At 41.2% G+C, this 21,216-nt stretch overlaps 7 protein-coding genes across 7 annotated transcripts; 5 read left to right on the top strand and 2 right to left on the bottom strand.

The window, feature by feature from the left end:
• Positions 1 to 397: 397 nt before the first annotated feature.
• On the top strand, positions 398 to 1,831 carry LOC6651147 (mannosyl-oligosaccharide alpha-1,2-mannosidase IA). The gene has a single exon (XM_002073325.1). It carries the CDS (start codon positions 398 to 400, stop codon positions 1,829 to 1,831), a length of 1,434 nt encoding a protein of 477 aa, XP_002073361.1.
• Positions 1,832 to 2,192: 361 nt separating this feature from the next.
• LOC6651148 lies at positions 2,193 to 4,533 on the bottom strand. The gene is made up of 3 exons (XM_002073326.3): positions 4,288 to 4,533; positions 2,998 to 3,325; positions 2,193 to 2,931 (listed from the first exon to the last, which is right to left on the bottom strand). The coding sequence occupies exons 2-3, from the start codon at positions 3,122 to 3,124 to the stop codon at positions 2,498 to 2,500; spliced, it is 561 nt and encodes a 186-aa protein (XP_002073362.1). The 5' UTR covers positions 3,125 to 3,325; positions 4,288 to 4,533; the 3' UTR covers positions 2,193 to 2,497.
• Positions 4,534 to 5,629: 1,096 nt separating this feature from the next.
• On the top strand, positions 5,630 to 6,558 carry LOC6651149 (serine protease 3). The gene is made up of 2 exons (XM_002073327.4): positions 5,630 to 5,904; positions 5,970 to 6,558. Exons 1-2 carry the CDS (start codon positions 5,633 to 5,635, stop codon positions 6,523 to 6,525), a joined length of 828 nt encoding a protein of 275 aa, XP_002073363.1. The 5' UTR covers positions 5,630 to 5,632; the 3' UTR covers positions 6,526 to 6,558.
• A 1,627-nt stretch (positions 6,559 to 8,185) lies between these two features.
• On the top strand, positions 8,186 to 9,127 carry LOC6651150 (serine protease 3). Its single transcript, XM_002073328.3, has 2 exons — positions 8,186 to 8,461; positions 8,526 to 9,127. The coding sequence occupies exons 1-2, from the start codon at positions 8,202 to 8,204 to the stop codon at positions 9,079 to 9,081; spliced, it is 816 nt and encodes a 271-aa protein (XP_002073364.1). The 5' UTR covers positions 8,186 to 8,201; the 3' UTR covers positions 9,082 to 9,127.
• A 501-nt stretch (positions 9,128 to 9,628) lies between these two features.
• LOC6651151 (serine protease 1) lies at positions 9,629 to 10,506 on the bottom strand. The gene has a single exon (XM_002073329.3). It carries the CDS (start codon positions 10,489 to 10,491, stop codon positions 9,694 to 9,696), a length of 798 nt encoding a protein of 265 aa, XP_002073365.1. The 5' UTR covers positions 10,492 to 10,506; the 3' UTR covers positions 9,629 to 9,693.
• Positions 10,507 to 11,708: 1,202 nt separating this feature from the next.
• LOC6651152 (serine protease 1) lies at positions 11,709 to 12,586 on the top strand. The gene has a single exon (XM_002073330.4). The coding sequence runs from the start codon at positions 11,724 to 11,726 to the stop codon at positions 12,519 to 12,521; it is 798 nt and encodes a 265-aa protein (XP_002073366.1). The 5' UTR covers positions 11,709 to 11,723; the 3' UTR covers positions 12,522 to 12,586.
• A 3,370-nt stretch (positions 12,587 to 15,956) lies between these two features.
• Positions 15,957 to 21,208, top strand: LOC6651153 (transient receptor potential protein). The gene is made up of 14 exons (XM_002073331.4): positions 15,957 to 16,264; positions 16,320 to 16,560; positions 16,616 to 16,758; positions 17,017 to 17,218; positions 17,303 to 17,479; positions 17,559 to 17,793; positions 17,859 to 18,157; positions 18,216 to 18,583; positions 18,644 to 19,001; positions 19,132 to 19,351; positions 19,429 to 19,591; positions 19,648 to 19,808; positions 19,866 to 20,035; positions 20,099 to 21,208. The coding sequence occupies exons 1-14, from the start codon at positions 16,116 to 16,118 to the stop codon at positions 21,101 to 21,103; spliced, it is 3,891 nt and encodes a 1,296-aa protein (XP_002073367.1). The 5' UTR covers positions 15,957 to 16,115; the 3' UTR covers positions 21,104 to 21,208.
• The last annotated feature ends 8 nt before the right edge of the window (positions 21,209 to 21,216 follow it).

Genomic DNA, 21,216 nt, shown 5'->3' on the forward strand with positions numbered 1-21,216 from the left:
GTATTAAAATCAATAATATAGCGAAAAATTCGAATAGTTTAAAATATTTGCTCAGTTAAAGTAACTAGAGAAAATTACAATTTGTAGCATTCGATCAATATGTAAACAGCTGTCCATTTTTTTTTTTTTTTTTTTAACTCAACTGCTGTGGCGTATTGGTAGTGATCGTGGCCAAGAGCAGTCTACATTTAACGAGATCTGAGTCGAGTCAGTAAAAATCAGTATGAAGATTTTACGGCGATGCCACTTTAATTGGACCAACGCCAGCTTTGCCTTTAGCAATGGATTAAATATACTTTTTCTTGCCATAACAGGATTTATTTGCTTTATACTAGTTCTAAGAAGCTGGAGGATTGTAGAAAAGCAAATTGAAGAGAAAACTGAGACGGTTACCAGCATGGTACTGCCCATTGCTGACCAGAGCGATACAGATAGAGCGACTGATCTTCGAAGACGCGAAAAGATTAAGGAGATGATGCTTCATGCCTGGAAGAACTATGAAAAGTTTGCTTGGGGGTCGAATGAGTTACGACCGATCGCACGACGTGTACATTCGGGTGGCGTTTTTGGAGCACACAAACTGGGAGCCACAATTGTTGAGAGCTTGGACACCCTGTATATTATGGGTTTGGAGGAACAGTATAAACGGGGCCGTGATTGGGTTAATACTCATCTAACATTGGATAAAATTAATAAGACTCTGCCAGTAAAAGATCTGAATTCATGCTTCTTGGGTTCCATGCTAACTCTTTATAGCTTTACAGGCGATGTTATGTATTTGAAAAAGGCTGTGCATATAGCTGATAAGTTGCTACCGGCTTTCGAAACCCCCACTGGAGTACCCCAACCAAAGATTAACGTTGTGACGGGCAGTCTTCAAGAAGGTCCTTTTGGCAATACTTATCTCGCGGACTTTGGAGCTCTTTATTTGGAATTTTATTATTTAAGCGATCTCACTGGGAATTCGACATACAGAGAGCGAGTCGAGACAATTCGTAATGTCCTTAGGAAAATGGATAAGCCAAAAGGACTCTATCCTGTTACATTTAATCCCAGGACTGGAAAATGGGGCCGAATTTTGCATAGTTCAATGGGAAAGTTTGGTGGCCGCTTCTATGATTATCTAATTAAAGCATGGATGCAATCCGATTATACTGACAAGGAGTCTAGTGAAATGTATAAGGATGCTGTGACTGCCATTATATCAAATATGTTGGCTTTTACACCCAAAGGAAAGTCCTATATTTCGGATTGGAAGTATGGAAACTTGACCAACCAAATGGAGCAATTTTCTTGCTTCTCGGGAGGACTTCTCGTTTTAGGTGCGGTTCAAGGAATACACGTACATTCTGCGAAATACGCCGAAGTGGGAGAGTCCATTGTTGAACTCTGCAGGCAAAGTTTCAAGCAATCGCCCACTCATCTGGGACCTGAACTCATTGGATTCACCAAAGAATCACAGAACAATATATCTCTCCGACAGAAATTATACTACACTTTGCGCCCTGAAGTCATCGAATCATATCTTATTTTCTGGCGTCTAACACATCAGCAAAAATATCGAGATTGGGGTTGGGAAATTGTGGAAGCATTGGAGAAATACTGTCGTACTCCAAATGGCTATTCGGGATTACAAAACGTTTTCAACGACAAGCCACAACACGATGATGTTCAAAGAAGTGTTTTCTTGGGCCAAACCCTCAAGTATTTGTATCTTTTGTTCTCAGATGACTTTGTTTTGGCCATAGGGGACTGGATCTTTAACAGCGCTGGACATCCGTTGCCCATGAAAGGAGGAAGTGATTATTATCGTACACCAGTCAAATTGTAGTCTAAAGCTAAATCAATGTAATAAATTATATCTTTGCAAAACTAAACTTAATTTTCCAAAGATTGCACAGAATCAACAGGTGATTTTTCAAAGTTGGCAGTTTTTGGCAGACACGGAAAATTTTAGTAATTTGTTGATTGTCTGTCCAAGAGGTTTGCGGTCTTTCGATTTCATTTTCAGTAGCAGTCTATGTAATAATTAATTAATCAGACTTATCTAATATTAATATTAACTCACCAGGTAACCACTAAATATCAGACAAGATTTAAATGTTTATTTGAAAAACATTATTAACCACTTGAGTCGTTTTTCTACCTTTTGAATTGAGTTCCTTTTTTTTTTGTTCAATAATTGGCAATAATTTTTGATTTTAACACATCTAAACATGTTTTGGTTTTATTTGCTCAAGAAATATAATTTGTCTACACATATAAAATTCTTACACATCGATAAATACTATATATATATATATATGTATATATGTTTCAAAATATTATTCACATCTATGTAAAAATAGCAAAATAAAGAACACTAAGTTAAGTAACATACAGAACACTCACACACATTGAGCACACACTGATAAGCCCAGGGGATATATATACATCTATGTATGTGTTATATCTGGCAACTTTGCTGATTTGGCCCATTTAAAAATTCATTTTCCATTTAGAGCTGATTATTGGCTAGATGATTATCGAGGACCACCTGTATAATTCTCAGGCAGTCGCGTTGCCTATCCACTGTGTTGTCAATTAGTTCTTCGATAAAACGATTGGCCGCAATGTTCGTATTCGGAGGTATATCTTGTGTACAGGATATATACTTGTTGAAGATCTCCGTGTTGATTGAGGTGGCCAAAAATTTCTCGCCCTCATCACGTTTAAGCAGCTTGTCCAGTGTCTGAGCGAGGGTAAGTAAATGTTCCTTGGTCTTTTGATATGCCTGCAGTTCCTGCAAACTAGCAAAATCCGCTTTGTTCAGTTGCACGGTTCTGTCGCCACTGCCGCTGCCATTGCCGCCAAAGTCCTTAATTGCCTTATTTGTTAGTAGCTGCCGTATTTGATATTTTCGCTCGGACACAAAATTTCCCAACAAATAACCTAGTATGTAAACAAATGCAACTCATTAGTGCGATAGATGTCTAAAAGTCCACCGGTTCCACCCACCCGTGATGAGCATAAAGAAGGCAATTGTCAGGACGAGAGAGGCACAGGTTCGTTTCGAAACGTATTCACGATATTCCCGTGCACTATTAGCCCTCACGGCCGTTTCATAGCTTAAAACCTGATGCATTTTCTAATGTCCTCTATTTCACTTATGGAGCCTTAGTTAGTGTATATAAAGATTTCCTTAGGTTTGATAAAGTATTCTTTTAGCTTTGACTTGCTGCTGCGGTTGTTGTGGTTGTTGTTGTTGTTGTTGTTGTTATGAATGTGGAACATTTTGTTAATTGTACTTCCTTCTCATGCCTTTGTACTTGCAACTGCAATGAAACTGAGAGAACAGACTTAATTGGCATTTTAATGGGTTTTTAATAATAACAGAAATTCAAACAATGAGTCTATACGATATTCCATTGGACAATAGCAAGTTCATTAACGAACCACTCATTGAGCAAGGATAGGTCGATAATTCAATTTGAATTTTTTACGCTTGATTTACACATTTAAGCAAGTTCCCGACAGCTTGCAGGACCTCCGACCTCAGTTTGCCAACTAACCTTCACTCCGCTCGATAAATATTTGATGCAAATTCCTGCCAAAGTGCAAATATTTTCCATCGACAAAAATTGGCAAAAAAAAAGCAGACAAGCTGCCAACAAAACGCTTTTCCCCGAAATTCCAAAATTTCGTTTTAGTTTTTGTGACCATGAGGCTGTGCATTTTTGGCTGGTCCAAGAGGAAAGGGAATGGGTAGAAGATTTGGGCAAAAGCAATTTAAATTTAAACGTAATGCCACAGTTTTGCGGTAATAATTAGGAAGAATATACAAAAATAGATTGAGTTTAGACTATCGAGTTTTGAACCCTTCATTTTAATATTGATTTAGCAGTGGAAAATTCCCTTTTTTAATTAACTTTTTAATGGGCTTGCAAAATTTTAAATTGAAATTTAATTCCGTACATTTTGTCTAAGCCAAAATCTTTCTCCCTCTTTATTCCTTCTACTTATTTCTTTCATTTGTTTTCTTATTTTGAAAAACCAACAACATACTCTGGGGAGCATGACTTCATCATCTACATTTCCACACCCCTACAACCACCCATCGACCCACACATACATAAAACCCACCCACACAAACACACTCACTTCAAATGATAGTCAATGAACCTTAGCCAGCTGCACCCTCGCTTTGTAACTTTGGGCAACAGGCTGCACACAAACACAAACAAGGATCAACATGGTTATCTTGCTTCAGCTCCGTTTACTATTTCATACTTTACAACTTTCACTCACCCAACTGTCCAGTAATATCCTGCTGCACTTTTTGATTTTATTTTGTACTTTATCGGCAATCTATATTGAACTATGGTGCATCTGTTTAAAACAAAAAACAAAAAATTGATAACAACTACATGTATTTAAGTACTAGAGAAAGCCGGGCAATGTGTTGACATATGCAAATCCTTTGATGTTTGTTTATTTATTTTTCAAATGAAATGTTAAGCCGACACTCAGGTGCGACTTTCTTGCCGCCAAGTTGTGCACTGAGCGTCAGGCACGGCTTGAGGGGTCCTTAAATACCACACAACAGAGTGTCGGTTCGGGTCGGATCGGGTGCGATTTCTCTCTGAATGTGTGGTGAGTTTTTCCCATCGCAGAGAGCACTGAAAGCTAGCTGTCATGGGTGCTCCGAGGAGGTGGAGGCCATTTGGTTTGGGTGTTGGAAACGGGTGTTTGCTGATGACTGCGGTCAAGTTAACTAAAGCCAACTGTGGGTGTCCAAATTCGTAACATTTCCCCCCCGAAAATAACATCTTCATTAAGAAGATGCATTTGAAATTGCTTTTTGAGGTTTATTTTTCTTAGAACTTATATTAAATTGCATCCTGGTGACGGAAAGTTCAATATGCAGTTGCATTTCCTCCTCCACTTGACAATCACAAGAGCAGCAGCTAATCGTATTTTCTTCAGCTAGCTGGCCATTCTTCAAACTTCAAGGATATCATATACAACTCGCTGGCATTTTCTTTGTCTGCCCCCTTTATCCGTGGGTAGGTGGGTGGTTCGGTGGGTGAGTGTTGGCTGTTGTATCAACTTACAAATGCTTTGATGTCGTAATTGTCTTACTGGGCTTGTGCTATTAAAGAGTACTTAAATATTTCAATTGCATTATTTTTATCACAATTCCGTTTCCAACTCAACTTTCTTCGTTTACAGCCAATAATTTAGTCGTTGTCTCATCCGCATTTGGCTAAGGTAATTGAATTGAAATGCAATTTTCATTGAACAACTTGAAGATGGAAAACCACTCGAACGGAAATTAAAGCAAATCAATAACTCATTGCTGGAATTCTGTAAATATATTAAACAATTTCCATCGTTAATGAAAAAAGTTGATTGAAAGATTTTCTACCCCAGAAAGCTTATCAATTTTTTTTATAATCACCGACTAAAAGCCAACTTGAAACCGGCTAATCAATACAAATGAATTATATACCTTGAAATATGTTTGACATTTTAATTGATTCGTTTATGATAATCGCGATAAGACTATTGGCTATTCATTTGCATGGAATGGGCATTAGAAAAGCTATAAAAGACCACCCAGCGAAAAGTGTCAGCCAGTCAGTCGGGCAAAATGAGAACGTCTATAACATTAATATTGGCCATAACTGCGGCATGTGCCGCCGCATCAAAAGTGACACACAAGGCAGTGCACCCAAAGGATTTAATACTTCAGCAGAACAGGAATAGCAATGCGGGTCGTATCACCAATGGCAATCATGCCAGCGAAGGTCAGATACCCTATATAGTGGGCATCAGCTTGAACAGCAATGGCAATTGGTGGTGGTGCGGTGGTTCCATTATTGGTCACACTTGGGTCTTAACTGCTGCCCATTGCACAGTGGAGTAAGTTTTAGATTACCAGTGATCCGAGTTAAATATTTAATATACATACGTTTCATATACTTAAGGGCTGATGAGGCTTCACTGTACTACGGTGCCATTAACTATGAAGCACCTGCCTTTAGACACGGTGTAACCAAAAATGATTTCATTGTTCATCCCGAATATCGTGGTCTAACCCATGATATTTCTCTGATCAAAACACCTCACGTGGACTTCTATAGTATAGTCAACAAGGTCGAGCTACCAAGTCTTAATGATCGCTACAATAGCTTTGAGAACTCTTGGGCTTTGGCCTCTGGCTGGGGAGAAATCTATGATGGCAGCAATGTGGTAGAGGACCTGAGTGTTGTTGAACTACAGGTTGTTCCCCTTGCCGATTGCCAAGCGTATTTCGGAACCGAAACTGCTGATGAGAATGTCATCTGTGTAAGCACTCCCGACGGCAAGTCCACTTGCCATGGCGACTCAGGGGGCCCATTGGTTACAAACGATGGCAATCTATTGATTGGTATAACATCCTTCGGCTCCGACTATGGATGTCAAACAGGTGCTCCAGCTGGTTTTACCCGTGTTACCAGCTACCTGGAATGGATTAAGGATGAAACCGGAATATATTATTAAGCAATCGACAAATATATTAAACAAATTTTGAAACGCAAACTGTATTTTAAAATCATGGTCATTAGCGATTTAAGTAAATGAAAAATTTAGTTTTAGGTTTGAATTTAAGCAGTTCCATACCCAAAAGTATAGCATACTTTATGGCTGATTTCCATTCCTCCATTTTTAATACCGCGCAATGGTGAGGTAAAAGACTATACCCGAGCCTTCAATATATTTTTATACCATACACCCATAGGGTTAAATGGTATATTAAAGTCGCCAAAATGTATGAAACAGACAGAAGGAAGCCTTTCCGACCCCATAAAGTGTATATATTCTTGATCAGCATCAGCATGTCCGTCCATCCGTCCGTTCGTCCGTTTGAACACCTAGATCTCGTAGACCTAAAAAGCTAGAGCCACCACATTTGGTATGTAGTCTCGTGTAGTATGTCCAGTTATCCAGTTTGTTTCAAATTTTTGCCACGCCCCCTACCGCCCCCGAAAATTAAATAAAACAGATTTTCTCAAACACTATACTAACTAGAGACACCAAATTTATGTGTAAAGATTGTGCCACGCCCCTTTCCGCCCCCGTAATTTGAAAAAACTCGATTATCTCCCGTAATTTTCTACCTCAAATTTGGCAGATACTAATATCCATCGAAATACCAAATTTGATCAAAATCGGACTAAAAATAGACAAGTTATGCGTATAAACGTTTTTCCATAAGGCCGGAGTTGGCCGTTGGCTGGTGGCGGCGCTAGGGTGCTCGTATGCTTGGATGAGCGAGATACTAAAAAGATACTTGTAAAAAGCATGTGAACAGAATTTTAAAAATATAATTTTTAAAAATACGAAAATGCGTTTGTTATTATAAATTTAAAATATGTGTTTTATTGGTGTATGGTATACTTAAGTCGGCGTGACGACTTACTTACTTCATTTTGTACTAAAAAGGGCACTATAGAATGTGAAATAACTTTTTTCAACTTCATTCTGATTCATTAAATTATTATTTCGGAAATCCTGTACATTACCTAATTTAAGGCTGACGCAAATATTTATATAATGTTTAATAATAAATAATGGGACGTCAAGTTATGTATGTATAAATAACTTTTTTCATAGCAATATTTTTCTTGCTGCCTTGAGAGAATCTTAAAAAATCCTCGTGTCTACTTAATTGCCTATTGACACAAATACTTTAAAGTGAACTACTACTATAAGTATTTACTACTTTATAAAAACACTTTTGGATGTTGTTTAATTTTCGATTTGTTTACACAATATTTAATTTGTGTTTGAGTGTACTTTAATTGATAATGAAAGATGACTTACAATCGGTTGCCACGGGCAGTGATGTCCTTGCCCTGATCCACCAGCAATTGGATTCTATTTTCAATTGGATACAGAGAAAGAAATCAATGTAATAAATACTTCAAGATTTTTAGGCGTGAAAGGGAAATTTGTATTATTGACATGTTTATTAGATAAGGGGAAGTGATGTTAAGGGATTAATGTATCAATATACAGTGTAGTATATAAATTAGTGAATGAAATCATGTTACTGGACTTAATTCTTTTCTGAACGACATGATTGACAGTAAGTTTTGGTTAGATAAGATACTTTCCTAGTCGAAACTACGTATAAAAGACACAGGCCCCTTAGACCCCCCATCAGTTTGCAAAACATGAAAGTTCTCGTAGTGTTGACCGTATTGGCAGTAGCTTGTGCCGCCTTAGAGGTGCCACGAAAGGCAGTTTATCTAAAGGACTTGAAGCAAGAGCAGCGCAGCATTGAGGGACGCATCACAAATGGTAACCATGCAACCGAAGGTCAAGTGCCCTATATAGTGGGCATCAGCTTGAACAGCAATGGCAATTGGTGGTGGTGCGGTGGTTCCATTATTGGTCACACTTGGGTCTTAACTGCCGCCCATTGCACAGTAGAGTAAGTACTAGATTATGCTAGATTCAAGTAAGGTATTTCATTAAGTTTTGTTTGATACTTTTAGGGCTGATGAGGCTTCACTGTACTACGGTGCAATCAACTACGAACAGCCTGCCTTCAGACATGGTGTAACCAAAAATGATTTCATAATACATCCTGAATATCGTGGCCTCACCCATGATATCGCTCTGATCAAAACCCCTCACGTGGACTTCTATAGCTTGGTCAACAAGGTGGAACTGCCAAGTCTCAATGATCGTTACAATAGCTACGAGAATTCTTGGGCTTCGGCCGCTGGTTGGGGTGCCATCTACGATGGTAGCAATGTGGTAGAAGATCTGAGCATTGTCGAACTACAGGTGATATCGGTTGGCGATTGCCAGGCGTATTATGGAACCCAAACTGCTGATCAGGATGTCATCTGTGTGAGCACTCCCGACGGCAAGTCCACTTGCCAGGGTGACTCTGGCGGTCCATTGGTCTCAAACGATGGCAGTAAACTCATTGGTGTGACATCTTTCGTCTCGAGCTATGGCTGCCAATCGGGAGGACCTGCTGGCTTTACCCGTGTTACCAGCTATCTGGAATGGATCAAGGACGAAACTGACATTTACTACTAAAATTTGTTCTCATGAAATAAATTGGATCGTGTTCGAATATCTAAAATCTTGTGAATTGCTTGAAACTTTTCTCAATCCATCTACTTGAGAAACTCGATAAGTGTAGATGATTGCTCTTGGCATATGAAGTGCCACTCTGTGGCAAACGTCAATGAATGATTCAAGTTTCGATTTCTCAAAGTTGCCCCCTGCCTATGATAATAAGTACTATCTATCTTCTAGCTGATAGTTTCTTTGGGACACTATCAATAATTTTGGAGGCATGCGCTGTCTTTTAGGTGATAAGATTTGTATTTCAAGTGGATTGAACCTTTCCAGACAATAAACAAAAAGGCTCGTTGATAATTTTAATTGTCACAGGTATCTTATCTGCCAATAACCTTATCGTCCACAGGCTTATTACGACTGAACTTCTAATATTTTGCTAATTTTGGCACGATCCATAGCCAAATCTTTTAACTGGCGTCCAATTAAATAATATAGATTTGGGAACTTTGTTCGCCAATTGTAATTTTGTTATGGTAAACCGACAAAACAAATATCAAAATATTTTTTAAATCATATACTTTTATTCAAAACTTCCCAATTCAACTGAGACGCTATGAAACACACTTAGTAGGAGATGCCAGTGTGGTCGCGGATCCAGTCCAAGTAGCCAGTGACACGGGAGAAGACAGCTGGGTAGCCAGCCTGGCAACCAGCAGCAGCACCGAAGGAGGTAACACCAACCAAACGGCTGCCGTCGTGTGTGACCAATGGGCCGCCGGAGTCACCACCGCAGGTCGACTTGCCGCCATCGGTGTTGATGCAAATCATGTTGTCGTGGAGGGACCAGGTGCGGGAGCAATCCTCCTGGCTCATAATCTGGACATCAACGCTTTGGAGCCAATCGGGCAATGGGCTACCGTCATAGGTGCCACCCCATCCAGAGGCAACAGCCCACCATCCAGCGTAGCTCTGGTAGCGGTCGTTCATGCTGGGAAGCTCAACCCTGTTGACCAGGGACCAGAAGTCGACATGAGGAGTGCGGATCAGGGCAATGTCGTTGTGCAGGTTGCCGCTGTTGTAGTGTTCGTGCTGGATGAAGTCGTTGCGGCTGACCCAGTGGGTGTACTGGGGCTGGGTACGGTAGCTGGCGCCATAGGAGATGGTCACAGACTCGCCACTGTTGGTGCAGTGAGCAGCAGTGAGGACCCAGGTGTTGCCAATGATGGAACCACCGCACCACCAACCGCCACCGTTGCCGCTGAAGCCCAGACCAACGATGTAGGGCACTTTGCCCTCATAGGCTGGGTAGCCGTTGGTAATACGGCCCTCGATGTCCTTGACGGGCACCGGCTTCTGCTTCTGCAGGGTGGGGACAGCGGTGACTGCGGCCACAGCCAAGACCAGGAATAAGAACGATTTCATCTTGAGCAACTTGAACAACTACTCATGGTTTTTCCTAAACTCTCCCACCTTTTTATACAAAACAGTGAACGCTTATCTCTGAGATTTGAAGAGTTCCTGGATTTATCAACTCATCAAATTAAAAATTTTTTGCCTGAAATAAGCCCCCCGTAGGATTTCTTGAGATACGCCTCACACGGACCCAATCAAATTCATTCAGATTTTCTACTTATCAATCAATAGAATTATTGTGCAAATATTTCAGTCAATTTAGCCATTGATATTGTTGTTGCTTTTTTGTTAGCATATTTTCCCTTATCAAGTAAGTAATGTGCGTATCTCGGTTTGTTTAGTTGCTGTTGTTTATTAATTTTCTGTTATGGCCTTTAAGAGTAAAAACTTGAGATCAGAGGTAACTCTTCTTGAGGAAGCGAAAATTTTCCACTTAGGGATTTTCCCCTACTGTAGATGCTTCCATTTGAGAATATGTTTTAATGGACTTACAATTAGATGACGAATAAAGTCGAAGCCAAATTTGGGGAGTCTTAAAAGTAATTAGTTCAGATTTCATTAAGATTCATTATATGTAAAAAAGAGAATGATCATAAAGGCACCTAAATCACTAGGATTCAATTTCAAATCCCCTTAGCCTGGAATATTCGTGTTGTTATCGTCTAAGGCCATGGCCATAATTGCTTTTGCTTGTAAAAAGTAGTTAGGTTGATAGTTTACAACTATATTCCTATACGAAGTAATAATAATATAAATATGCGCATTTCAAATAAGACAATTTCAAATTAATTTTCACTTATCTAGCTGACTTTATGCTAAATAGATAAGGTGTAACTTATTGACAGAAAATTAATTTTATTTTCCTTTTATAAATCCGTTCCTTGATAAATATTGCGAATCAATCCAATTCACAATTTCTTGAAAAGTTTGCCACTCTGTATCCTTATCTACTCTTAACACTTGAGATACTCAAAAATAAGTCTATATAGTAAGAACATCTACATAAATATAAATAGATAGGACTAAAGAACACTTTAAACGTATCAGATATTCATCGTCTAGATAGATAGAGTTCTATGCAAAACTTTTGAATGTTAAGAGATAACTAAACGTTGATATGATAAGACAATAGCGGTACTTAAAGGAACCCTTTGACATCCGGCTGATAAGCACTCGCTGATCAGTATAAAAAGGTGGGAGAGTTTAGGAAAAACCATGAGTAGTTGTTCAAGTTGCTCAAGATGAAATCGTTCTTATTCCTGGTCTTGGCTGTGGCCGCAGTCACCGCTGTCCCCACCCTGCAGAAGCAGAAGCCGGTGCCCGTCAAGGACATCGAGGGCCGTATTACCAACGGCTACCCAGCCTATGAGGGCAAAGTGCCCTACATCGTTGGTCTGGGCTTCAGCGGCAACGGTGGCGGTTGGTGGTGCGGTGGTTCCATCATTGGCAACACCTGGGTCCTCACTGCTGCTCACTGCACCAACAGTGGCGAGTCTGTGACCATCTCCTATGGCGCCAGCTACCGTACCCAGCCCCAGTACACCCACTGGGTCAGCCGCAACGACTTCATCCAGCACGAACACTACAACAGCGGCAACCTGCACAACGACATTGCCCTGATCCGCACTCCTCATGTCGACTTCTGGTCCCTGGTCAACAGGGTTGAGCTTCCCAGCATGAACGACCGCTACCAGAGCTACGCTGGATGGTGGGCTGTTGCCTCTGGATGGGGTGGCACCTATGACGGTAGCCCATTGCCCGATTGGCTCCAAAGCGTTGATGTCCAGATTATGAGCCAGGAGGATTGCTCCCGCACCTGGTCCCTCCACGACAACATGATTTGCATCAACACCGATGGCGGCAAGTCGACCTGCGGTGGTGACTCCGGCGGCCCATTGGTCACACACGACGGCAGCCGTTTGGTTGGTGTTACCTCCTTCGGTGCTGCTGCTGGTTGCCAGGCTGGCTACCCAGCTGTCTTCTCCCGTGTCACTGGCTACTTGGACTGGATCCGCGACCACACTGGCATCTCCTACTAAGTGTGATTACTACCGTCCCAGTTGTATTGGGAAGTTTTGATTAAAAAATTGAGAGTATAACTTAATGAGAATGAGTTTCGTTTGAATACCTAAGTTCTGTATAGTTGGCGGGAAGGGTAACCAAACAAATTTCATTCATATGCGTGTAGTTAGATCAATATTTGCATACGAAAAGCAAACAAAATGGAAGGTTTAAAGCTACTGCAAATGTTACTCAATAAGCCATAAACCGATATCCCTAGCAAAGCATAAAAGTGAAATGGAAATATTTTTCCATTCCCTGGCCTAGCCGGGCCGCAACCACAGCAACTTGTCAGCTCTAGGCACTTGCTGCAAATTGTTTTCAGGCAAAGTTTCTGTCATGGCTCGTTTAACGCTCATCCAACGAACAGGGCCGGCACATGGGTGAGGGAGGAGCGTGGGAAACCTCCTAGTTGAGACCTGTGAATATGTTAATTCGGGCCTGCTCGTGGGCCACTCGAAGGACAGACGCGAATGTGAGAAGCTTTTGCTTAAATGTGTAACAGAAAGTTGCATTATTCTGACAATTTTAATAGTCACATGCCAGTTTTCCATTTGTTATATGTACTAGTGCCTTTTGTTGTACATTTTGTATATGTGAGTGGGTGTAGCGTCGTGTGTGTGTGTGTGTGAGTAATGTATTTGCCCTTGTACTTGAACGCTTTGTACGACAGGCAGAGGCCATTATTTTCCTTAAAGTACACAAGTTCATTGCTAACTCTTGTCTTGGTGTGGTTGGGTGGTAGAGGAGGTGCAGGGCTTGGTTGAGGGAGAGGGTGAGGGTGAGGTTGTACTGCATTTGCCTTGACTGTGTTAGTTTACGTTGATGAAGTGAAACAATGAGTTTTATGCACATAATTTGCCTCTGCGGTTGGTTGGTTGGCAATGAAAACCTTGTTTGCCCACTGGCAAAGTTATTACAGTGATATGATAAAGTCAGTGAAAGTGCAACTTGCTGTGATAAGTGGCGAGAACATAAAAAAAGAGAATATACATAAGTATGTATGTATGTATCCTTTAGATATAGCCATATGTCTTCCCCCATGTCAGGGAGTTTCAAGCACAAGTGCGACTGTGGCATGATGGATGGATGGATGGATGGGTGAACGTGGGTTTGGAGGCCAATGTTTCGTTAAGTGCAGTAGCCTTCTCTTATGCGAAATGTGAACATATGAGGCAATGCATGCGGGCAATGCACTATGAGTAAACAATTTGGTCTTAATTTCTGTAAAATACCTTTCCAAACTTAAGGTAGGTCAGTACAGAACTATTGTGAGCAATTAAAAAATAAATAATACCATTATACTAAACTGCTAATGTAGAGCTCACTAATTAATTCGCACATTAGCGCACGCTATGGCAGCTTTAATTTAAAAAATTCCTGAGCATTTCGCACGATTCGAAAGAAATGTCAGCGAGGTGCATTGCACTCGGTGTCGACTCGGCGCAACTTAAACACGTACGCGTACGAGGGGTTGACCCCGCACCCCCCAAACCTGCGGCATATTTCATTCCGCATTGCAAACAAACATTCGAAAAGTGCGCTACGTTTTTCTCTTCTGTTTTTTAAATCCTTTCCCACTGCCAGGACTCAAGTGCGTTGACATACAAACACGCACGCGGCCCAGCGCACAGAAGTAGGCAACAAAAGAAAAATGAGAAAAAATGCAGTCAAGGGTCGTCGTTGCTGCCAAACAAGTTGCACTTTCAATTGGAGTGGGAGGCGATGGCTTATATATTTGGCATGGCTAACTTTCCGATTGATTTCCCGGACATGGAAAACAGAGAAAGCTTCACCCATTGTTATCCATCCACTGGTGGAACTAATTCAATTATTCACTTTAATTCTCTGCTCGAACAGGGATAAAAATACATTCAACAATAACAAATATAACCATAACAAAGTTTATAATAGCCACTACCGATGCCATGAAGCTGTGGTGTGTTCTTGAGGTGGAAAATGATTTTAAGAGAAAACCTGGCTCTCTTAAACGTGAAAAGCTTTGTGTGAAAGCTGCTCACAAGAATTGCAGTTACTTCAGTTGAAAGTTAAAGTCGAAGCTTATGCTAAACTAAAACTGGTGATATGCTTTTCAAAATACATCCAAACTGTTATAAAATATTTATCTGGATTCGCTTAATCTAGACAAATAGTGGCAGAGAGCTTTAGCTTTCATCCGACATACATTTATATTCTAAAGAAACCTTATAAATTATTTAGACTCGGCATTCTTAAGAGGTTAAAAATTTGTCTGTGGTCATGGACACGAGACTAAATTAAGTGGTCTCTTGAAACATAAGTTTTCAAACATATATAGACAATGAAAATGACTTATTTTCTCGGCCCATAATGCAAGTGCACACCGTGCGTATACGCAATTATTTGTCATGATTTGTCAATATGGCCTATGGGCGACCATGCCCGTAAAACCGTTACTACATAGGAATTTATAAATGTTTTTAAGTCCGATGAGCATGTTAATATTAATTCCGATTTTATTAATATGGCTAACCTTCTATACTGCTCTTCATACCTAACTTGATACCTCTCTAGCTCTTGCGCGGGGTAAATACAGATAAACATAAACAGAATGACTCGACTCGATGGTGATATAGAACATATTACATAAAGAATACATTATAAATTAGATTTAATTCATTATCACATAGGGCCTGATGCTGTTTCTATGTTCCATGTTTGCCCTGTCATCAAGTTAGAGGCCTCTCTTCTTTTTTAGAAAACCTCTACTCTTTTTATTAAGCTAGAAACTAGGATTAACTACATTAGATTTGAAATCCGATTGTGTCGTTCCATATTGCCATATTTGTTTGAGGTATCGGTCCGATGGCAGGAACATTCTGCGTTTGGTTCTCATCAACGTCCAGATAAAATACAAACATATATATGCAATTTTAATTAGATGGGTATTTAAATAATCTTTTTTTGGGTTTACTATAACTTCTCTTAATACTGAGTTTTACATTTTACAATGGCATAAACTACTATTTGTATATATTGAGCCGTTTATTTTGCATTACTATACATCATATATCATTGATAGAAATCAATGTGATTTACCCAAGTCTATGTTAAACGGGTCGCCGTTGCTAGGGCTTCGTAAATCGAATATACACACATATATATGCACCTTCTAATGTCTATGTAGGTTTGCAATTTCTATCACTTTTCTCACGTGCAGAACTGGACTATGCTCACAGCCCGATGTCAATTGGCGATTAGGCTAGACGACGGGCCCATTGACTTGCTTTTTTGCATACCTACATATGGCACACGCACACACACACACATACACACTTATTGACCGAATTTTCTTTATGGTCAAACGTTAATGTAATTAGTGGCATATACCAAGTGTTTGCTGGCCATGGCTGCACAGTTTACACCAGCTAATTGGAGACTTAACATCGTCTGAGCTGAAAACACTAAGGGAAAAAGGATACAGTGCGTGAAAGGATTTAATCGTGAGCCTTGTGCAAGGATATGTGTAAACGAAATGTTTGATGGGAAAGTTCAATAATTTGCTACTAAGTGATTGAATACGACCCGTAAAAATGACTACGAACACTGAAACAGATGCCGAAAAGGCAGCAGGATCACGCCTGGATTATGATCTGATGATGGCAGAGGAGTACATCCTGAGCGATGTGGAGAAAAATTTCATTTTATCCTGCGAGCGTGGTGATCTACAAGGTGTTAAGAAGTAAGAGCTTATGCTTTAATCAGAAGCTTCGATTAATCTAATTGATGATTCCAAGGATTCTTGAGGAATACGGAACTGAGTCGGATAAATTCAATATCAATTGCACCGACCCCATGAATCGTTCGGCTCTCATTTCGGCCATCGAGAATGAGAATTTCGATTTAATGGTCCTGCTCCTGGAGAATAATATTGAAGTTGGCGATGCCCTATTGCATGCCATATCCGAGGAGTATGTAGAGGCTGTAGAGGAGTTGCTGCAATGGGAGGAAAGTCATCATAAGGAGGGACAGCCCTATGTGAGTGGCTATGAGCTGTTTTCTTTTTCATTTGATTCAGTACTGATTTTAATAGAGCTGGGAGGCAGTTGACCGCTCCAAGTCAACCTTCACCATGGACATTACCCCGCTAATTCTGGCTGCACATCGCAACAATTACGAGATATTAAAAATACTGTTGGATCGTGGTGCAACGTTACCCATGCCGCACGATGTCAAGTGAGTCCTGAACTGCTGAGCCACCGAATGTGGCAACCGGCACGTTTAAGTGCCACCCCCCCTGCTACCCCTTTCTGTTTGTCTGTGTTGTTCTAAATTTACCAAATTGTTGGTAAACAGGGTGTCCTTGTGTCACGACTAATTGTTGTTTTAAACCAAAATATGTAATAGTAAGTGAGATAAACTTTACCATCTGTTGCAAAAGTATATCCTGTATTTATTGTCAATTGTAAAACGTGTAATCGATTCTTTCTTTAGGTGCGGTTGCGATGAATGTGTTACCTCCCAGACCACCGACTCTCTGCGTCATTCTCAATCCAGAATTAATGCCTATCGAGCTCTTGCGGCCAGCTCCTTAATTGCGCTCAGTTCCCGCGACCCTGTATTGACTGCCTTCCAATTGTCCTGGGAACTGAAACGACTGCAGGCCATGGAATCGGAATTTCGTGCAGAATACACGGTACAGTAGACAGTACGAAAAAAATGAGTGTGTATTGCATATGTAAGCGATGTTGGGTATTTGTGTTTGCATTTGTGCTAACAGGAAATGCGTCAAATGGTGCAGGACTTTGTTACGGCACTGCTGGACCATGCCCGCACTTCGATGGAACTGGAGGTGATGTTGAACTTTAACCACGAACCCTCGCATGAGATTTGGTGTCCGGGTCAACGACAGACATTGGAACGTTTGAAACTAGCCATAAGATACAAACAGAAGACCGTAGGTGTTTCGAAGTTAACCACTTGGATTCTTTCACTCTCCATATTCTCCGGTATTCGTTCTTTCTCTTATTTTCTAGTTTGTGGCCCATCCGAATGTTCAGCAACTGCTGGCTGCCATTTGGTATGAGGGATTACCTGGATTTCGACGCAAACAGTCCTCACAGCAATTAATGGATGTCATCAAACTGGGTTGCAGTTTTCCCATCTACAGTTTAAAATACATTTTAGCCCCGGACTCGGATGGGGCTAAATTTATGCGCAAGCCATTTGTTAAATTTATCACACATTCCTGCTCCTACATGTTCTTCCTAAGTGAGTTGTTAGACAATGGACAAATGGATTAAATGAGTATGAACGTGTCTCGTTTTTGTCTGCAGTGCTTTTGGGTGCTGCCTCTTTGAGGGTGGTGCAAATAACCTTTGAACTTTTGGCATTTCCCTGGATGTTAACCATGCTGGAGGATTGGCGGAAACACGAACGAGGATCACTACCCGGACCCATTGAACTGGCCATTATAATGTATATATTCGCATTGATATTCGAGGAACTAAAATCTTTATATTCTGATGGCCTATTTGAGTATATAATGGATTTATGGAATATTGTGGATTATATATCGAATATGTTCTATGTGACTTGGATACTTTGTCGAGCTACTGCCTGGGTTATAGTTCATGTAAGCGTTAAAAGTTTTGTCCTTAACTGAAGATGACTCTGAATCTTTTATATTTCAGCGAGATTTGTGGTTCCGTGGCATAGATCCGTATTTTCCGCGTGAGCATTGGCATCCATTCGATCCCATGTTACTCTCGGAAGGAGCTTTTGCCGCTGGCATGGTCTTTTCGTACTTAAAGTTGGTCCACATCTTCTCAATCAATCCGCATTTGGGTCCACTGCAAGTCTCGTTGGGTCGCATGATCATTGATATCATAAAATTCTTCTTTATCTACACACTGGTGTTGTTTGCATTCGGCTGTGGACTCAATCAATTGCTGTGGTACTACGCCGAGCTGGAGAAGAACAAGTGCTACCACTTGCACCCAGATGTAGCAGACTTTGATGATCAAGAGAAAGCCTGTACCATCTGGCGAAGATTCTCCAAGTAAGTGTTGGACAAATATCCTGGTAAATGAATCGTACAATTTGGATTGTATATTTGCAGCTTATTTGAGACCTCACAGTCATTGTTCTGGGCCTCTTTTGGTCTGGTGGACTTGGTGTCTTTCGATTTGGCTGGCATCAAGAGTTTTACACGTTTCTGGGCCCTGCTAATGTTCGGCTCTTACTCGGTTATCAACATTATTGTGTTGCTCAACATGCTTATTGCCATGATGTCGAACTCTTATCAAATCATTTCGGAGCGTGCCGATACGGAATGGAAATTTGCCCGGTCTCAACTGTGGATGAGCTACTTTGAGGATGGTGGCACCATACCGCCACCTTTCAATCTCTGCCCCAATATGAAAATGCTGCGCAAAACTCTAGGTCGCAAGCGACCATCACGCACCAAGAGTTTCATGGTAGGGAAATCGAGATAAATAATTGGCGAAATCAGTTTCAATCAAACTCCTGCAGTTTGCTGTTTGCGTCAATGCTAATTCAAAATTATTTCCCTCTTCCTTTATTTCGCCCATGTGTCCCTAACCTTAGCGTAAGTCCATGGACAGAGCACAAGTGCTGCATGACAAGGTGATGAAGCTGCTGGTACGACGCTATGTCACTGCCGAACAGAGGAGGCGTGACGATTATGGCATTACCGAGGATGACATCATTGAGGTGCGACAAGATATTAGCTCCCTGCGATTCGAACTGCTGGAGATATTTACCAATAACAGTTGGGATGTCCCAGACATTGAGAAGAAGACACATGGTAAGTGCTAGCAACATGTTGCTAAGTCAGCCACCTCCATCCCCCGAATTACTCACCCTTTGAATTTTTGAATACAGCTGCTGCCCGTACTACCAAAGGCAAGGTAATGGAACGTCGTATACTGAAAGACTTCCAAATTGGTTTTGTGGAGAATTTGAAACAGGAAATGAATGAGGGCGATGGTCGGGATATATTCTCATCTCTGGCCAAGGTTATAGGCAGAAAGAAAACCCAGAAAGGGTAAGTCAGCAAATCAATCTTAGGCAAGGCTAATAAATGAATCCTTCACCCTTTAGAGACAAGGATTGGAATGCCATTGCCAGAAAGAATACTTTCACAGCTGACCCCATTGGATCGAAACGTTCATCCATGCAGCGCCATAGCCAGCGCAGCTTGAGGCGTAAGATCATAGAGCAGGCCAATGAAGGTCTATTGATGAATCAAAATCAATTGATTGGTGAGTATTAAAGAAATTTTATATAGGAATATTAAAGTGATTGGTGTGTTTATACAGAATTCAATCCCAATTTGGGCGATGTGACGCGAGCTACCAGAGTGGCGTATGTCAAGTTCATGCGAAAGAAGATGGCAGCTGATGAAGTATCCATGGGAGATGATGAAGAGAGGCCACCGGGTGAAGAAAATGATAGGAAGCCAGATGACAAGAAGTTGGATGCCAGTGGGGTAAGTTAATAATAAAACTTTATCTTCCCTTAACATATTTTCAATCAATGTTATTTATTTTAGTCGAAGAAATCTATGTCCAGTGCTGGAGCTGCTGGTGGTGGTGCCTCCTTTATGGCCGCTGCTGCCTTACGGGCATCTGTTAAAAATGTAGATGAAACGAAGAAACCAGGAGAAGGCGGAAAAGATAATGCAAAACCTGGTGCAGATAAAAAACCGGATGATAATAAAAAGCCCACTGATGTGAAGAAGCCCAACGAAGACAAGGACAAAGAGAAAGATAAGAAATCCACCAGTGACAGTAAGTCTGAGGTAAAACCAGGAGCAGCAGCTCCACCGGTTGCAGGCAAGTCAAGTGATCAAAAACCACCACCAGCTGCTGGGGCACCCAAACCAACATCTGCCAAAGAGCAACAAAAACCGGGCGATACTAATGGCAAACCAAATGCTCCAGCTCCACCAGCCAAGCCGCCCTCTGATGCTAAGCCCACAGCTCCCAAGCCAGGAGAAGTAAGCAAGCCGGAAGCAGCTACCAAGAAGGAGGAATCAGCTAAAGCGGAGTCAGCAAAACCATCCACAGCAACAGCAACTGGAGGAGCTGCCAAGAGTGCAGCACCTTCGGCTCCAGCAGAGGCTAAGCCAGATACAAAGACAACAACAACCACAACCACAGCGGGAGCCGGAGCAACTAAAGACGCCACAAAGGCAGCCAATGAGACCAGCAGTCAGACTGCCAGTCAAGCAGCAAAGCCCGATGATAAGAAAGATCAAAAGGATCAAAAGGACCAAAAGGCTGACCAAAAACCGGATGACAAGAAGGGAACCAATGGGAAACCAGGTGATGCCAAGACAGGGGAAACTAAACCAGATGCCACCAAACAGCCAGACAGTGCCCAGAAACCGACCGACGATAAGGACAAGAAACCCGGTGACGACAAAGACAAGAAACCTGGTGCAGCTCCTGCACCGCTCAAACCTGCCATTAAGGTGGGTCAAAGCAGTGCTGCAGCTGGCGGCGAACGTGGCAAATCGACTGTTACAGGTCGCATGATCTCCGGTTGGCTATAGAGAAGACCAAACCATTTAGAACTCTACTTTCATTTTCCAAACTACAATAAATGTATGCCAGTATATGTGTGAGCAACAATAAAAGAAAACGACTTTCAAGCGTAAGAGTAAAA

The sequence above is a fragment of the Drosophila willistoni genome, chromosome 3R, assembly GCF_018902025.1.
Source record: "Drosophila willistoni isolate 14030-0811.24 chromosome 3R, UCI_dwil_1.1, whole genome shotgun sequence".
Lineage (NCBI taxonomy): Eukaryota > Metazoa > Arthropoda > Insecta > Diptera > Drosophilidae > Drosophila > Drosophila willistoni.

Bases quoted from the DNA above. Each gene is read 5' to 3' on its own strand.
- LOC6651147 (XM_002073325.1), top strand. From the start codon at position 398: ATGGTACTGCCCATTGCTGACCAGAGCGATACAGATAGAGCGACTGAT.
- LOC6651148 (XM_002073326.3), bottom strand. From the start codon at position 3,124: ATGCATCAGGTTTTAAGCTATGAAACGGCCGTGAGGGCTAATAGTGCA. The intron at 2,932-2,997 runs GTGGGTGGAACC...TTTACATACTAG, and splicing joins CTTCTTTATGCTCATCACGG to GTTATTTGTTGGGAAATTTT.
- LOC6651149 (XM_002073327.4), top strand. From the start codon at position 5,633: ATGAGAACGTCTATAACATTAATATTGGCCATAACTGCGGCATGTGCC. The intron at 5,905-5,969 runs GTAAGTTTTAGA...CATATACTTAAG, and splicing joins GCTGCCCATTGCACAGTGGA to GGCTGATGAGGCTTCACTGT.
- LOC6651150 (XM_002073328.3), top strand. From the start codon at position 8,202: ATGAAAGTTCTCGTAGTGTTGACCGTATTGGCAGTAGCTTGTGCCGCC. The intron at 8,462-8,525 runs GTAAGTACTAGA...TGATACTTTTAG, and splicing joins GCCGCCCATTGCACAGTAGA to GGCTGATGAGGCTTCACTGT.
- LOC6651151 (XM_002073329.3), bottom strand. From the start codon at position 10,491: ATGAAATCGTTCTTATTCCTGGTCTTGGCTGTGGCCGCAGTCACCGCT.
- LOC6651152 (XM_002073330.4), top strand. From the start codon at position 11,724: ATGAAATCGTTCTTATTCCTGGTCTTGGCTGTGGCCGCAGTCACCGCT.
- LOC6651153 (XM_002073331.4), top strand. From the start codon at position 16,116: ATGACTACGAACACTGAAACAGATGCCGAAAAGGCAGCAGGATCACGC. The intron at 16,759-17,016 runs GTGAGTCCTGAA...TTCTTTCTTTAG, and splicing joins CCCATGCCGCACGATGTCAA to GTGCGGTTGCGATGAATGTG. The intron at 17,480-17,558 runs GTAGGTGTTTCG...CTTATTTTCTAG, and splicing joins TAAGATACAAACAGAAGACC to TTTGTGGCCCATCCGAATGT.